The sequence below is a fragment of the Nannospalax galili genome, unplaced genomic scaffold (assembly GCF_000622305.1).
Source record: "Nannospalax galili isolate Female #2095 unplaced genomic scaffold, S.galili_v1.0 scaffold456, whole genome shotgun sequence".
Lineage (NCBI taxonomy): Eukaryota > Metazoa > Chordata > Mammalia > Rodentia > Spalacidae > Nannospalax > Nannospalax galili.
The window spans coordinates 443,419-461,154 of record NW_008337055.1 but is presented as its reverse complement, the minus strand read 5'-3'; the positions used below and the strand labels follow the sequence as shown (position 1 = coordinate 461,154).

The 17,736-nt window shown below is 45.7% G+C and overlaps 5 protein-coding genes across 5 annotated transcripts; 2 read left to right on the top strand and 3 right to left on the bottom strand.

Annotated features, from left to right (window-relative positions):
• Window positions 1–6,855: 6,855 nt before the first annotated feature.
• LOC103733102 (histone H3) lies at window positions 6,856–7,377 on the bottom strand. Its single transcript, XM_008831868.2, has one exon. It carries the CDS (start codon window positions 7,359–7,361, stop codon window positions 6,951–6,953), a length of 411 nt encoding a protein of 136 aa, XP_008830090.1. The 5' UTR covers window positions 7,362–7,377; the 3' UTR covers window positions 6,856–6,950.
• A 1,036-nt stretch (window positions 7,378–8,413) lies between these two features.
• On the bottom strand, window positions 8,414–8,865 carry LOC103733101 (histone H2A type 1-B/E). The gene has a single exon (XM_008831867.2). The coding sequence runs from the start codon at window positions 8,839–8,841 to the stop codon at window positions 8,449–8,451; it is 393 nt and encodes a 130-aa protein (XP_008830089.1). The 5' UTR covers window positions 8,842–8,865; the 3' UTR covers window positions 8,414–8,448.
• Window positions 8,866–9,109: 244 nt separating this feature from the next.
• On the top strand, window positions 9,110–11,170 carry LOC103733100 (histone H2B type 1-H). The gene has a single exon (XM_029562997.1). The coding sequence runs from the start codon at window positions 9,154–9,156 to the stop codon at window positions 9,532–9,534; it is 381 nt and encodes a 126-aa protein (XP_029418857.1). The 5' UTR covers window positions 9,110–9,153; the 3' UTR covers window positions 9,535–11,170.
• Window positions 11,171–16,113: 4,943 nt separating this feature from the next.
• LOC103733099 (histone H2B type 1) lies at window positions 16,114–16,563 on the bottom strand. The gene has a single exon (XM_008831865.3). It carries the CDS (start codon window positions 16,533–16,535, stop codon window positions 16,155–16,157), a length of 381 nt encoding a protein of 126 aa, XP_008830087.1. The 5' UTR covers window positions 16,536–16,563; the 3' UTR covers window positions 16,114–16,154.
• A 129-nt stretch (window positions 16,564–16,692) lies between these two features.
• On the top strand, window positions 16,693–17,387 carry LOC103733098 (histone H2A type 1-B/E). Its single transcript, XM_008831863.2, has one exon. It carries the CDS (start codon window positions 16,828–16,830, stop codon window positions 17,218–17,220), a length of 393 nt encoding a protein of 130 aa, XP_008830085.1. The 5' UTR covers window positions 16,693–16,827; the 3' UTR covers window positions 17,221–17,387.
• Window positions 17,388–17,736: the final 349 nt, after the last annotated feature.

Here is a 17,736-nt window from a genome sequence, read left to right as displayed (position 1 = left end):
AGACTCATCTATATAGTGAATCCCAGGCCAGCTGGGCCTACAGGGAGACCCTGTCTCAAAAAAAAAAAAAAAAAAAAAAAAAAAAACGGGGCCTGATCACCAGCCGTGGTGGTACAAACGTTTAATCCCACCACTTGGGAGGCAAAGGCAGGCAGATCTCTGTGAGTTCGAGGCTAGCCTGTTTCTACATAGTGAGCTCCAAGCCAGCCAGGGTTATAGGGAGATTCTCAAAAAGAGAGATGAAACTTTACAGAGATTAAAGCCAGTCTCCAAACTTAATTAAGCAGCAATAGCTGTAAGGTGTTGGGTCAAATAACATGTATATATGAGATATGACTAATCTCGAGGAGTCAGCTTGGGACTCTCCAGATACATAGAAGATTGTCAGATGAAGCCCTTACCTCTAGAGTGGATTAGAGTTCCTGTTCCCCCTCTGCTCCACTTTATAAGGCATGAATGACACAGGACACTGCTGTCCAGATTTCCAAGTCCCATTTATACATCATATGAGCATGTAGCTCTGTTACTGATTTCTGGGTGATAAATGCTGTTCTTTCCCTCTTCTGTATTGTTATAAAGGATCATTTTGCTGCCTGAATTATGTCTCCATAATATGAAAGAGACTAAAAGCCCCAGGGTTTTCTATTTCTTCAGTTTATCACAAACAAAAATATGGTTCCACTGGGCATGGTGGCGCTTACCTTTAGTCTCAGCACTCCAGAGGCAGAGCCAGGGAATCTCTGAGTTCAAGGCCAGCCCAGTCTACATAGTGAGTTCCAGACTGGGTGGGGCTACAGGAAGCCCCTATCTCAAAAAAAGAACAAACGAAAATATGGTTCCTAGACATAAAATATACCTACCTAGATCAGTACAAGGATTGAAGTTCTTAGAAAAGGAAGCATAGTCCCTTTAGAGCTCAATGGGAGAAAATCAAACAAGGTACACGTTTCATAGTGTACCTTAACTCGGTATGAGACCCCCAACCTCTTATCTAAAATGAGCAACATGTGGGGGAGGGGTGTCCTGGAGCCACACGTGCATTTCGACGGCCACCACAACCACCACTGAAAATAGCAAGGCTTTTATATACAAGACTACATGTCCGGTCTCTAAGACCACCTCCATACTGCTGGTTGTCTCCATTTCACTAGCAAGCTTTAAAAATATACAGAGTGCATGAAACACTAAAATGACCTTAAAAAGATAGGAATTAAAAACAAGAAAAGTGACCCAGGTGTGATCAAACAGACCTTTAATCCCTGCACTCTGGAGGCCTAAGCAGGAGGATCCCTGTGAGACTGAGACCAACCTGATCTACATAGCAATTTCCAGGCCAGCTGAGCCTATAAGCAGAACTCTTCAAAAGGAAAAAAAAAAAAAAAGATCTCATCAAGTTTCAGAGACAGGAAATGATACCTATAAACATTCAGACTGATTAAATAAGTGTAGCTTGGGGGGCTGAAGAGATGGTTCAGCAGTTTAGAGCACTTACTGCTTTTCCTGAAGACTCAAGCTTGGTTCTCCCCACCCACATTGGGCAGTTCACAACTACCTCTAATTCCATCTCCAGGGGCTCCAAATACCCTCTTCTGACCTCCACAGTCATGCACACACAGCATATATATAGCTTAAGTATAGCTTAAGTTTAAAGAAAGGTGGAGGCGAAAGAAAAGAAATGGAGAAACATAGAAAAAGAAACTGAAATATTACGTGATTTGACCAAGATCATACAGTTTGTCGAGACAAAACCCATATCAAATACAAGACAGTATTTTTGCAACTTTTGTGCTAGTTCTATTGAACCTGATTGCCACAAGAGTGATTCTAGGCCAGAGAGAGACTTTAAGTAGTATAAAAAGAGCAATGCCTCAAGGCCTGGCATGATGGTGCATGCCTTTAATCCCAGCACTTGGGAGGCAGAGGTAGATGGATCTCTGTGAGTTCAAGGCTAGCCGGGTCTCCATAGTGAATCCAGGCCAGCTGGGACTACAGGGACACCCTGTGTCAAAAAAAGAGCAAAGTCTCTTAAATTCCAAAATTGCAAGAATGTGAGACATAAAAATTTGAAGTTACTTAGAAGAAAATTTTGCTCAGGACAATGAAGAAAAGGTATTGGAGGTCAGACAAGTAAGAAGTCCAAGACCACGAGAAGGCTGTGAAAAATGGCCAGTGTGAATAAGAAACAGAAGAGGCAGTGGTATTGGTAGATGCCAGGGTTCAGAGGGCATTTGCTGGAAGTTTCAGGTTCTTGTGTTAATGAGCAAAGAATTGAACAGACACACACACACAGTTGCAGCAGAAGCAGGAACAGTTTATTAAGAGAGAGTATAGGGCCTGGAGAGATGGCTCAGCAGTTAAGAGCACTGGCTACTCTTTCAGAGGACCAGACTGGATTCCCAACACCCACATGGTTGGCTAACAACCATCTGTAACTCCAGTTCCAGGCAGTCCAACACCTTCTGTCTTCTGAGGGCATTGCACAACATAGGTGTACTCACACACAAGTAGGCAATACACAAATAAAACATAGAAATAATAAGTAAAAAGTATATTTTAAAAAAGAGTACATACCTAATCAAGGAAGCAGGTCAAAGCAAGGAAAAAGTTCAGAAACTCAAAAGGCCTGCTGGACAAAGAGATGGGGATTTTATATAAAATGACATGACACTTGGGTCATTTTTGTACTGTGGGCTTTCTTACCCTCCTGCTAAATGCAGTTTTACACACACCATCATCCAGGGCGTGTCTAGTAAGTATCTTAAATCTCCACAGGAGGTGCTTCTTACTGTAATAATGACCCATAGGTCACCATCAGATGTTACAAGAGTGACAGGTGGGGGGGGGCAGCTCTCAGCTTTCTTCTTTGCCAGATTGTTCTTTTCATATGCTAACTTTCAGCTTTCAGGAAGGCCTGCCTGACCTCACTCTCCACCTGTGCTGGTTTGAAGGAGAGTGTCCCTCACAGCCTCCCAGTATTTGGACATTTTGTCCCCAGTTGGTGTGCTGTTTGGGAGGTCTTAGAGGTGTGGCCATGCTGGAGGAAGCACCTCACTGGGGCCAGGCTTAGAGAGTTCTTAAGCTTTCCTCAATCTCCAGTCACTCTCTGCTTCCCATGCCTGCTTAAAGATGTGAGCGCTTAGCCTCTGCTCCTACTCCAGCCACATCTGCCACCATGCCTCCTCACCATGATAGTCTTGCCCCTTTTGAACCGTAAGCTAAATCAACACTTCATTTTATAAGTTCCCTTAGTCATGGTGTTTCTATCCCAGCAACAGAAAAGTAACTAATACACTACCCTATTCTCCTACCCCCCAGAATTACAATCATGATAGAAAACAAATGATGATAGATTTAGGGAGAATTCACCAAATATAGTGATGGACTGCATTTTGTGACAACACTAACAGAAGTATCAATAGGACAGTGTTGTCAGTAGAATATTTATGGATGGTAATTGCAGTAGTGTAACATTGATTAAGGTGGGTATCTTGAGATTCTTCCACAGGAAGATGAAGGAGATGCCCAGCAATTGGGCCCTACCTATGAGTTTGAAATGGAGGCAAGAGACCAGGTCTAAAGAAAGGCGATACAGGGTTTATCTTCACAAAACTTACTCATGATGCTGGAAAGCAACTGTGGCTGACCGTGGAGAACACCCATGATTAGCAGAGCTGAGCCAACTCTACCTCTTCTTGCTGCAGGAAAACAACTATAAAACCATTTAAAGCCATGAGGAAAGCATGTGCTCAATAAACAGCGAATGCACACTCAAAGATTTTACTCTCTATTTGGAATTTATAAGCAGTTAACATTAAGTTTAATCATCAAAGCTACAAGAATATTCTCCTGAATATATTTTTATTTTCCTTAGACCAATAGATGCACACTCTCTCAGCACAGCCACAGACAGTGGAGTAGCCAAGCCTCTGCGGAGATAGTGAGATCATCGGGATCGTCCCCAGCACCTGACGGCCCCCCTCCAAGTCATGCATTTCCTAGAACTCAGACTCATTACGTTTTGTGTGGTTTCCAGCTTCCTCCAAAAACTGGATCTCAGACGTGTCAGACTATGGTGTTTCCCACTTGCTCACCTATTCCTAAAATTCCTTATGTAGGGGTGACAGGGGCCATGTAAACACCTACCTCCCTTTGTCTCAATGACAAACCAAATTATGATTTCACCAGACTGCAGCCTGGGACACCAGTGAGTTTAATGGACTTACTTACAAAGTAAAAGGTGAAGGGTTATTAAAGGAGTTTGGGAGTTGACCCCCCCACACACATACACACATTAAGGCTACACCAGAAAGTCCTCATCCAAGCTTGGATGATGGCTTCCCCGTAACCACACAAAATGACTGGAGAGCCTGGCCTCAGTTTCCCCAGCTCATACAGTCTTAGCCCCGCCCCAGGCTACTTACAACTAGAGTGGACTGGTTGGTTGGGAGGTGTGGCTGGACTTCCAGGTGAGGGTCTCATGACTCTTCCTGCTCCTCCCTTCTTTGCTGGGTGGTAAACAGTGAACAAGCTCAGCTATTTAAAATTGTATTTTCATTATTTTTATTTTGTGTGTATGAGTATATTGCCTGCATGTATATAAGTGCACCTACATACCTACAATGCCTGCAGAGGTCAGAAGAAGGCTTTGGATCCCCTGGAACTGCAGTTACAGATGGTTGTTAGCTGCCCTGTGGATGCTGGGACTGGAACCCAGGTCCTCTGAAAGAGCACTCAGTGTTCTTAATCACTGAGCTATCTCTCCGGCCCAACAGTGAACAACCTCAGGTCTGATGACCTTACGCGAGCAGACCCCACCAAGCTTGGGAAGATGGTCTCTGTCTACCTGAGGGTAGTCGTCTACAGCACCGCTGTATTTGTTTCCGCTGTTTTTGCATATGTCTTCTTTTCCTTTTCTATCAATTTTTTTGAATTTCGTACAATTATATTTTGATCATATTCAGATCACCTCCCATATCTGCAACCCCCTTACTAACCTCCCACCAAATTTCTCTACACACACACACACAACCTATAGAGCCACATTTGTGACCCCCAAATACCCTTCAGTGTGGTTTATCCACAGGAATCTGGTCACCCTGGTCTCACTCTTGAATGAGACTGATTCTCCCCTTCTCAGGAGCCATTGATTGTCAATAGCTCCTCAGGTAGAGTTGGGGTTTCTTACCTACTTCCCCACATCTATGCTGGAATTTTGTCTAGCTTGAGCTCACATGGCACTAGTACATGCTGTGTCACCATTGCTAAGAGTTCATATGAGTAACTGATCAGCTGTCTGGAAAACTCTGTTTCCTTGGGGTCATCCACCTCCTCTGGCTCTTGACGATCTTTCTGCCTCCTCTTCTGCAATGAGTCTTGGGAGACAGAAGTGTGGTCCAGGCGTCCTGTTCAGGGATGAGCACCCTGCAGCCTCTTGTTCTCTGCACGTTGGCCTGTTGTGGTTCTCTGTTAATCACCATCTGCTGTATAAGGAAGCTTCTCTGCTGAGGTTGAGACATGCATTAATCAAGGCAGGTCTAGGCTATTTTATTTTTAAATTTGTGTGTGTGTGTGTGTGTGTGTGTGTGTGTGTGTGTGTGTGTATGTGTGTGTATAGGCATATGTGTCACAGTGTACCTGTAGAGGTCGAAGGGCAACTTTCTGGAGTCAGTTCCCTCCTTCTACTCTGGGATCCTAGGATCAAATTCAGCAAGAGTTTCTGTTTGCCAACGCATCAACTGGCCATTTCTTTTTACTTTGAGGAGTTTTGCCCAGACTTGATCTTCCCATACAAATTCTTGCTTGTCCCAGGAATGCCATGAGATCATTTCTTCCCTGCTCTCCTTTTCTCCTTTTTTCCGTTAGTTCTCACGTTTTCAACAACTGTCATCTATATGAGGACCATCACCTTACCAAGACTGTCCTCAGCCTGCAATGCTAATCATTTTTAAAGTCATCATGATAGTCTAGGCTTTTCTGGGAGAATATTTCACGAAGGGAGCGCTTCAGGGCTACACTATGTGCAAATGGAATGAGTCTGGGCAGGATAATCACTTCTCCATCTGAGGATAGCAGGGTAGTGGTGCAGCTGGGTGGCTTTTCTGATGTGAAGGACACAGGGAAGGTGAACTCTGGAGCCCCCAGTTCCTGAGATGTCCCTCACTGTCATGTCTCAACAGTTCACCTGCTGCCTATGGACACCGTGAGGGTACAGCACAAGCACACTTACCATGGCAGTCCAAAAGATGACTTACATTGAGCTGGTGTCTTACCCAACGGCTATTTGTTTTTATATTTTTATTGCTGTTCCGTTATTATACCCAGCTTGACTATTACACAAAGAAAATTATATGTTAGTTCTGCTGGGATCAAGGACAAGTGTGATACATACAGCTCATTTTGCTACTCGAACACCCCATTTGTTGATAAGCCTGTAAGAGGGGCCTGGTGGGCCCTGTTTGGGTGCTAGCTGGTTGATCTAACAGACCAAGTGTGACAGTTCAATTGTCAGGGTGCAAGGCACAACAGCATGACGTCTGCTTTGGGATTCTCAGCTCACTCTTCACCTCACACTAGTTAGCCTGTTGTATCATCTCTGCACACACGAGGCAGGAGAATCTAAAGTCAAATTAAAGCCAGCTTTGGGATACTGAAATTCGAAGGAACAGGCAAGTTCAAAGAAACTAGTGGGCCACTGTAAAACCCCAAAGCAAAGACCACCAAATCCAACCTCTAGGAAATAACCTGACCCTAAAGAAAAGTGGCCAAGAACCTAATCAACCCTAGACAATACTAAAACAGGTATGCCATGCCATGCCATAAGAAGCCTTTTACAGGACCAGTTAGCGCTGCGCGGTTTCTACTGAGGCTAAGAGGAACACACAGCTCCTTTGTAGAAAAGATGTTGGCTCTGAAAAGAGCCTTTGGGTTCAGCGGTCACTAGTCGTATCTGTTTACGCCCTCTCCCCGCGGATGCGGCGCGCCAGCTGGATGTCCTTGGGCATGATGGTGACGCGCTTGGCGTGGATGGCGCACAAGTTGGTGTCCTCGAACAGCCCCACCAGGTAGGCCTCGCTGGCCTCCTGCAGCGCCATCACGGCCGAGCTCTGGAAGCGCAGGTCGGTCTTGAAGTCCTGCGCGATCTCGCGCACCAGGCGCTGGAACGGCAGCTTGCGGATCAGCAGCTCGGTGGACTTCTGGTAGCGCCGGATCTCGCGCAGCGCCACGGTGCCGGGCCGGTAGCGGTGCGGCTTCTTCACGCCGCCGGTGGCCGGCGCGCTCTTGCGGGCGGCCTTGGTGGCCAGCTGCTTGCGCGGGGCCTTGCCGCCGGTGGACTTGCGGGCCGTCTGCTTGGTTCGAGCCATAGCGAACCACGGAAAGCAGGAGCTTCTGTATACTGAAATCTAACACCCTCTTACCTGCGTATATATATAAAACGAGTCTCGTTCTGATTGGAGCACTTGCTCATTAGCGCAGCGACCTCATTGGTGGTGGATTTCACTTCCCCATCACCGCAAGCTGCCCCCCCCCACCGCCCTTGCAGTTTTAGGCCAAGCAGTTTCCTAGGACCTCGTCAGCCTTTCTCCGGTACGATGAGTAATGCCTACGCCAGAGAAAAGCAGTCCGGGTCTCGCACACGGTTTGCCACTTGTTAGAATGTTTGCTTACTAACATTTTCAAATTTTTGCGCCAGAAACTCCCATCAACTTTTTGAAAGGCGCGGGCTACACATGATTGGTCAAGCGATGTTTGTCTTCCTGGATCACCAGAAAAGCCAACTTCACATCAAAATTTAAATGTGTGTATGGGGGAGCTTTGTTTCTAAATCAGTGTTGTTTTAAATTTATTGTGACCATTTACATTGACCCCGCAGCCTCAGCTGGCCTGGAACTCTGTAGACCAGGCTGGCCTCGATCAGAGATCCGCCTTAATCTGCCCCTCAAGTGCTGGGATTAAAGGCGTGCGCCACTACTGCCGGTTTCGGGCCCTCTTTTAACGTTGGTAAATGTGTACTTTTCCTTGTGGAATAACTAAAACTGGCAGGAAACAAAAACCCAGACTTTCGTTCAACCTTGATCTGAGGTAATCTGAGCACAGATCAATCAAGTCGCTCAGTCGCAGAAGTCCACTTCTGAGAATATACTTAAAAGTAGAATAAAAATTGAGCAAAACTTGAAAACTATCAACGGGACAGGGGTGTCCATGGAGAAAACTGGATGGGGACCTAAAGAGCCAAATAACTCCAGTCAGACCAGACGGTGGCATCACATATTTGAAAACTATTGCAATTTTCAGTCCTGCATAGCTACGAAATGGTAGTCTTAAACTTTTTACATACGCTTTTAAGGATCCAGTGTCAGATTAAAGGTGACAAAAGATGCAAAAAGCGGGCTCTTTTAAGGACTAAGTGGGTGGCTCTGAAAAGAGCCTTTGTTCTAAAACGGTTCCGGCTTATTTGCCCTTGGCCTTGTGGTGGCTCTCGGTCTTCTTGGGCAGCAGCACGGCCTGGATGTTGGGCAGGACGCCGCCCTGCGCGATGGTGACGCGGCCCAGCAGCTTGTTGAGCTCCTCGTCGTTGCGGATGGCCAGCTGCAGGTGGCGCGGGATGATGCGCGTCTTCTTGTTGTCGCGGGCCGCGTTGCCCGCCAGCTCCAGGATCTCGGCCGTCAGGTACTCCAGCACGGCCGCCAGGTAGACCGGGGCGCCGGCGCCCACCCGCTCCGAGTAGTTGCCCTTGCGCAGCAGCCGGTGCACGCGGCCCACGGGGAACTGCAGGCCAGCCCGGGACGAGCGGGTCTTAGCCTTGGCGCGCGCCTTACCGCCCTGCTTGCCGCGTCCGGACATTACTAGAAAGGAACAAATGAAAACAGAAGAACTAGGAAGTTCTGGTTCTGGCGTGCAAGAACAAGCTACTTATAGTGTTAAGTGGAAGTGGAAATAGTGAGCTTTGATTGGCTAAAATTATGTTTTGCTCTCTAGCCAATAGAAGAGACATGGTGCAATCATATTTGCATAATGTCGTCACTAATGTTTTTTCAAATCAATGTAGGCTGTTCTTGACACCCTTATTTGCATAGACCCTCTATAAAAGCCCAGCCAGTAGGGAGCCTTCCTATTCTACTCTTAGGTAAGCATCGTTTTCTGTCGTTTGGTACCATGCCGGATCCCGCGAAGTCAGCGCCCGCCCCGAAGAAGGGCTCCAAGAAGGCCGTGACCAAGGCGCAGAAGAAGGACGGCAAGAAGCGCAAGCGCAGCCGCAAGGAGAGCTACTCGGTGTACGTGTACAAGGTGTTGAAGCAGGTGCACCCCGACACGGGCATCTCGTCCAAGGCCATGGGCATCATGAACTCGTTCGTCAACGACATCTTCGAGCGCATCGCGGGCGAGGCGTCGCGCCTGGCACACTACAACAAGCGCTCGACCATCACGTCCCGGGAGATCCAGACGGCCGTGCGCCTGCTGCTGCCCGGGGAGCTGGCCAAGCACGCCGTGTCCGAGGGCACCAAGGCCGTCACCAAGTACACCAGTTCCAAGTGAGTGCGCGCAGCGCTCTGAACCCAAAGGCTCTTTTCAGAGCCACTTAAGATTTCATTTAAAAAGTGTTGTAATGATTCTGTTACTTGAGACTTTCCCTGTAACCCCAGCTGGCTTGGAAGTATAGACTAGGGTATCTTGAGCTCAATCTCCTATTTCTGGTGTGTTGGGATTTAGTGACCATCACCACGCCTGGATGGAAAAATCTTTGCTCTCAAATATTTGCTGTGTTTCTCTAGTCTCTTGCCCATCTAGCCCCAGGCCATCCTTTACTACAATACTTACCACCTCTTAATCACTTTTGAGCATTCTGGCTGAGCAGGGAAGAAATATGGCTGCTATTGGCGCCAGGGAAATTTCAGGGTTGTGCCTTGGGCATGGCACATTGTATACCTTGGCGTGCAGAGTACCGGGAGTTGGGATTCATGTAAAGTGACGGGAGCGCAGGGTGGCACGCATCTCTTAGTCTTCGGCTCGCACGTGAAGGTGCAGGAGCAGTTTATTTGGGTGTGGGTGCAAGTGTATCTGCAGCGGTGTAAAAAAGTATACAGCAGCCTACACAGAGAAAAAGAAGTTGGTGTATGAGACAATATGTTACTTAAGATACAAACACTAATTTTATGTTCTATGTAGATACAAAATCATAATGAAAATTTATAACTGCTGTGATTAAAAACTTTAGGTTAAGGTTATAAACTGTTGTGAACAGCATAAATGTTTTTCAATTTCAATCCAGTCAAATAGCTGTATAGTATGGCCTCTATCAGAAATATGAAAAATTTCCATTTCCAATATACAACTAAAATGCAGCAGAGAGTCATCCACATAACACACAAGAAATACAATCTGGAGTGAAAAGTAGTAGCTCTATGTGACTTTTATGTTTTCCCTACTCCATCTCTCTGCCCCCCCAGCCCCCTAAATACAGGGCCTAGAGTAGCCAAAATTGACCTTGAACTCCAGAACCTCTTTCCTCTACCTCCCAATCCCTGGGACTACAGGTACCACTATTCGAGGCTCAAATTTTGTTTTCTGTATTTTTAGAATTAAACATCTGAAGTCTATATAAGGTTTAGGGAAGCACAGGAACTTCGTGAATTTTATCTGAACCTATGCCCTACTTCATTCCACCTTTCCTGAGTAGGAATCAGCTCCCAGGCAGGTACAGCCACTCCATTAGGATCCTGCCCACTTTACAACTCCTGGATTCATTGGCAGGTTGTCTGTGGGAGAGAGAATTAGAATAGAGATTTACAGGGCTCGAGAAATGGCTCAGCAGTTAGGAGCACTCACTGTTCTTGCAGAGGGCCTGGGTTCGATTCCCCGTACCCACATGGTGGCTAACAATTGTCCATAACTCCAGTTCCAGGGGAATCTAATGCCCTATTCTGACTGCCACAGGTATACTGTATCACAAGTTTACATGGAGACATTATATTCACACATATTTTAAAAAAATAGAGAATCACTCACTTTGAAACTGAAGAGAAGAGATCCTCTGCCCAGAAAGGGTTGTTAAGAACTGAAACCAATTTTCTTTATCATTTGTATTATTTTATGTGTATGAATGTCCTGCATCATGCATGTAGGTACACATGCATGCAATGCCCGCAGAGGCCAGAAGAGGGTATCCCCCAGAATTGGAGCTATGGATGGTTGTCGGTTGCCATATGGGTGTTGGGAATTGAACCCAACCTCCCGAAGAACAGCAAGTATTCTTAACCACTGAGCCATCTGCCCAGCCCCCTCCTCATTTTTCTTTTTTTGTCTTTTTGAGACAGGGTCTCCTTATAGCCCCAGCTGGTCTGGAACTCGCTATGTAGACCAGGCTGGCCTCAAACTCACAAAGATCCACCTGCCTCTGCCTCCCGAGTGCTGGGATTAAATTCATGTGCCACCAGGCCTTGCTTGATATCAATTTTAGTTCTTCAACCGTTTAGTTAAAAAATCAAGCCAGCACTCTTATTTTAATTTTTTTTTCTTTTTGTGAATTTTACTTTATGTGTCTGTTTTCCTGCATGCATTTAAGTGTACACGTGTTATGCAGTACACTTAAATAGAGGGCATTGGAACTGGAGTTACAGACAGTTGTTAGCTGCCATGTGGCGGCTGGAAACTGAACCTGGGTCCTCTGCAAGAGCAGTCGGTGCTTTTAACCACTGAACCATCTCTCAAGCTCCCTAGTACTTTGACTTTAGTTCAGTGAGACATATAAAAAAAATTCCCTATTTACAAAATTAAATATAAATTTGCATTTTTCTGGGCAACTAAACAATAGAAAATTACTGATTAATTCATTCAGTAATGTTATTTAGGATAATTATAGCTATTATATATTTAAATTTAAGTGTGAACACATTAAAGTTATAGTTGTATTTAATTAAAGAAACCATAGGCTCATATAATTTCACACTTACATTTTCATCAGCATTAGCAATTCCTTTCTTTTAGCTAACTTCTAGGGCTGCTATGGTGTCTGACTTTGCATACAGCAGAATGGCTGGTTTCTAGGACCAGCAGTTCCTATATTTGTTTGTGATATGACTTGTGACTAATATATACAATGTATTAAAAATTCTGCATCATTTTATTAGAAAAGAATTTTGATGGAATAATTTACTCAAAAAGGTCCATGAATAATCACACTATAATAAACCACTCTAAACTGTTCATTTTCACGGTAACTATTATATTTAAAAACATTAATAGAGGCTAGAAAGATGCCTCAGTGAGGTTTAGAACAACACTGGCTGTTCTTGCAGAGGACTTGGGTTTGGTTCCCAGCATCCACATGGCAGCTAAATACTGTCTATAACCCCAGTTCCAGTGGATCTGATGCCCTCTTCTGGCCTCTGCAGGCATTGTGCAATACCTGTAAAACACTCATACATGTAAAATAAAAATTAAAGTTAATCAAGTAAAATAATTTTCTCTCCTTGTAAGAAAACAATAAAGTATGAGAAACAATATCCATTTATGTGGCAGAATTCAAGTACCATCTGTTATTTTCTGTGCCATACCTTTTAAAGATGTAGTCTACTTCCACTAAAACAGCAACAAAAATCTTCAGCTTTTAGGACTTATTTCTGCATATATTAAGGACTAAACTAGACTACATCTCTTTTCTTTGTGGATTCCACAAGTCCTTCTGCCTCCCTAGCCCTGCTCCCTCTCCCCCATCTCCCTCTGTCTCTGGGTAGAACCCCTGGGCTCTTGTTTTCCTTCATGTTTAGCTACTTGTTGTACCACTGATGTAAATTCCCAGACCCCTTAATAATGCTAAGGGTTCTCAGTCAGCTAAAACGAAAGCTTTAATTAGTCTAAGCGAGGCTTATATGATGCACTAAAGTTCATACCAACTTTCCTGGCTTTTGGGATAAATGCTTTCTGCATCAACACTGACAGTGACCAACTAGATCACAGATGAAAACAGGAAATCAAACAAGCAAACACATTATTATAAACAGAAACAGACTTTTGTACCTAGGGAGGCCAATTAATCGGCCAGTAAATAACCCAGTAGGAAACCAGAAACTCTTTAGGTATTTTTTTATAGAGATAATTATCTCTACTAAAAGTTATATGTGCTGGATAACTTTAGTGTCAACTTGACACACCTGGGTTGAGGGAGCCTCAATTGGGGAATTTCCTCCATAGGACTGGCCTGTGGCCATGTCTATGGGGCATCTTCTTGATTGTTGAATTATGTGGGAGGGCCCAGCCCACTGTGGGTGGTGGGCCTGTGTTGCATAAGAAAGCAGGCTGAGCAGGGGCCAGGGGAGCTAGTTTGTAAGCAGTGATCCTCCACAGCCTGTGCTCCAGGTCCTGCATCCAGGTTCCTTCACCGAGTTCCTACCTTGGGCTCCCCGATGAACTGTGACCTTGAAGATGTAAGCTGAATAAACCCTTTCCTCCCCAAGTTGGTTTTGGTCAGAGTGTTTTGTCATAGGAATGAAGAAACAAACTAGGACATTATGTTAGAGCCATTACCAGGGCAGGAGCTGCCAGTGAAGCCTGATCAAGATGACAAGGAGGCAGAACCCAGAGGAAGCCAGTGTGGAGCCTGGTGCAGACTGGTGAAGACCTAGGCCCCTCAGGAGCTGGAAGACAGGGGTTTGGAAAGACTGATGGGAACCCTGGCAGGTTCTGGTGTTAGACTCTCCGGGAATGGCTGGAGGACACGTGTAGTGCCAATGGCAACCAGTCCTGGTACTGCTTTGGGTGCTTTTGAGAATGGTGTGATGCCTTCTTGTGACCTTTGAGTTCCCCTCCCCCACAACCCAGCATCCAGTCTCTGGTGTTTGCAATGAAGGGTTCCTTCCTGTCTTCCACAAAGGCAAAGACTGCTGTCCTCACACACACCTGTTCTGCACTTCACCTTGTCCTGGGAGCTCTCTTCCCTCAACATTTCAACCTCTTTGGAATTCTTGTCCTTGTATGCATTGACCTTCCTCCCCTCCTCCCCTGTAGTTAGTTCCATGGCAACAGTTACCAATTTCCTGAGTGAATTCCTGGTCCTTCAATTTCCTCCTTCCCTCATCTTTTGGCTTCATTAAAAAAAAAAAAAAAAAAAAAAAAAAAAAAAAAAAAAGCAGAAAAGTCACTGTCTTTATAAAGTCTTTTTTAGATCAATAAAGTCAGGGACCTTCCAAAAAAACCCTCAAAATGTTGTACTAGTGTTAGAACCCTGAAAGGCAAAGATGGTGCCTGAGACAGCAGACAGCACAGGAGCCACACAGCAGGCAGGGGACACAAGACTTAGAGCCTTGGGTTTCAGGGGCCCAGCATCAGATTTTTCAGTGGGTGCAAGGAAGGCAATTCCAGGTGCCTAAGGAACATTCTGGAAGTGAAACAAATTGGTAATTGACCGACATGTCTGATTCCTCATTTGCAGCTTGCTACTTTTGTAGCCTAAGAGGTCAACCTTGCAAAACAGACACCCATACAATCCCAAAAATAAATACATGGATTCATTTTTTAAAATAAATAACTTATTTAGAATTTCATGCATGCATATAAGATATTTTACGCAAATCCATGCCCACTCCCTCCCCTCCAACTCCTCCCTTATCTCTCTATCACTTCTTTCTGATAACTTCTGTACTTTCTTCTTTGATTGATTGATTTTTTTTTAATGGGGCTTTTGGCTACTCTATAATTCCTCCCCCCCTCCCTGCTGAAGAGGCAACCCTAAAATACTTTTAAGGATTAGATAAAAGCTCCTAAATATTTTCGATGTTTTTGGCCTTTAGAACGGACTATGTTGCTAAGAGGCCCAAACTCACACTGTGAGTTTTAGCCAAGAAACTAATTACTTTTCTTTGGGGTCTTTTTACACTAACTACCTAGCCAATTCCTACCTCCTATTCTTATCACACCATCCTCTGAAGAGGTTACCCAAATTGCCAGTAGGGAATCGGCATGCAGACTGCTCTGGTTTCTTCCATGCTGAACAGGGATGCAGGGTAAGGCAATTGGAGTACCCCTTCAGTGGGTCTATCTAAAAGACTCCCAAATTGCATAACTCTTATCTCTGGGGGAAAAGAAAGTCCTTGAATTGTGAATAGGGGATGTGAAGAAGTAAAGGCAAGAGTAATTAGCATTACAAGTTCTAGACAGGGAAGAAGAAAAAAGAATGGCAATTTTTAAATGTTCATATGAGAGTCCATTGGAATTTCTTGACAAGAGCTTCCAAAAGCATTCCTCTGTTGGGTTCCTCCTCATTTTTCTTTTGCCTTCCAAGGCTGGACATGGTTTTATTTATTTATTTATTTTTGCAATAGAGAATATAACCATATGGGCTGGGTATTTTCACCCCGAAGCTGGACAAGTTAAAAAGCAATTGTCCTCTCCACTGAGCACTTTCATGGCACCTGATTCCAGCCTTCATACCAGAATCTCCATAAGGGGCGGGTCTTTTCGAAGATGCATGCCTATACCTCCATCCTTCCTGGCAACCTCTCACATGTCCCATGACTCCAGTTTCTCCGCAGTCTAGCTTTTTTGACAATCCTTAGTCGATTTTGACTTTTTAATAAAAACAAAAACGACGTGGGACGGAGGAACAAAATAACGGCGTCCAGCTTCTCCATTCACTGCAGGGCGGACTACACTGAGAGGGACTGACATTGGACTTATTTGCAGATAAACGGAAGGAACAACCTGGAATCAAGAGACCAAAAGGCTGTAAACCTCATTATGCACAAAATTAGGCACGGGATGCCACACAATTGCTGAAAACCATATTGTGTACGTTAACATAAGTCAGGATTGAGGAAGGTCAACACCGTCTTCCACATCCACAGCAACCACATTACCCTCCGAAACTTAAGTACTTGAAAGCTGAGAAAACTGCATGACTGAATCCATTATATGTAGCAGGTCCTCAAAAGTAGTGGGCTATTTGCTGTACGGCTTGAAATCATAATAAAGGGAAACATTAAATCGCTAAAGCTTGCTAAAAGTTAGGGCAAGCCATAGAAGTAAACACTCCACATACACAAGACGTTTTTACATGCTGTTCTGCTGAATTTCTGAAAGACGATATGAAAGTGCTACTACTCTATAAGTGAAGACATGAGTGGCTCTGAAAAGAGCCTTTGGGTTCAGGGCGCTGCGCGCGCTCACTTGGAGCTGGTGTACTTGGTGACGGCCTTGGTGCCCTCGGACACGGCGTGCTTGGCCAGCTCCCCAGGCAGCAGCAGGCGCACGGCCGTCTGGATCTCCCGGGACGTGATGGTCGAGCGCTTGTTGTAGTGCGCCAGGCGCGACGCCTCGCCCGCGATGCGCTCGAAGATGTCGTTGACGAACGAGTTCATGATGCCCATGGCCTTGGACGAGATGCCCGTGTCGGGGTGCACCTGCTTCAGCACCTTGTACACGTACACCGAGTAGCTCTCCTTGCGGCTGCGCTTGCGCTTCTTGCCGTCCTTCTTCTGCGCCTTGGTCACCGCCTTCTTGGAGCCCTTCTTCGGGGCGGGCGCTGACTTCGCGGGCTCGGGCATGGTAGAAAAGGAGAGGAAACTGCCAAGCCAAAGTGGTGATAAGATAGTCTCTGCTCCAGCTGTAGTTTATGCAACGTTGTGCCTAAGCTATGTGGCGCATCTGGAAACGTCATCTACACGCTACCCAATCAAAATAGGCATCTTCCAAACATACGATGCCATTGGCTTAAGTGAATATTTAAATCCTGGCCAATGAAATCGCTCACTTTTCGCGCCCTGCGTTGACTATAAATTCATCTGCAGCGAGTATTTGGGTGTAGGCTGGAACGACTCTTATAGCTTTATTTCTACGATGTCTGGACGCGGCAAACAGGGCGGCAAGGCGCGCGCCAAGGCCAAGACCCGCTCGTCCCGGGCCGGCCTGCAGTTCCCCGTGGGCCGCGTGCACCGGCTGCTGCGCAAGGGCAACTACTCGGAGCGGGTGGGCGCCGGCGCCCCGGTCTACCTGGCGGCCGTGCTGGAGTACCTGACGGCCGAGATCCTGGAGCTGGCGGGCAACGCGGCCCGCGACAACAAGAAGACGCGCATCATCCCGCGCCACCTGCAGCTGGCCATCCGCAACGACGAGGAGCTCAACAAGCTGCTGGGCCGCGTCACCATCGCGCAGGGCGGCGTCCTGCCCAACATCCAGGCCGTGCTGCTGCCCAAGAAGACCGAGAGCCACCACAAGGCCAAGGGCAAATAAGCCGGAACCGTTTTAGAACAAAGGCTCTTTTCAGAGCCACTCACCTTCTCAGTAAAGTGCTGGCATTCTGAAATTTTTTAGGACTTTTACAAATGAAATTGAAGTCCCACTTTAAATGTAAATTGCCTCTGTGCAACCTCCAGATTATGTTATACAGTCACGGTTTTTTGTAGAATGGCCACTTCAGGGTGCAGTACTGTCTTGTGAGGGTGAGAATAGATAGTCTAGTAAGTTCTAAGGTATTTACAGCAGTGTTTGCACTCGCTGTATATGTAACACGTTCACAGGAAAGTGTAAAATAATCCAAGCAGCTGAAGAACAGGCAGAACTTGATTCTCTGCATTTTAATCTTTGATAAAGTAATGCCTAAAAAGACATTTTTTTCCATATGAAATAAGGCAGGGTGTTTGCTTGTAGGTAAGTGAGGCCTTACAAATTTAACCCCCTTCCCCCAGTGATTGTACTGGTAACTACAATAAACTTTATAAATATAAGTGTAGAGATCCATCTTGTCAA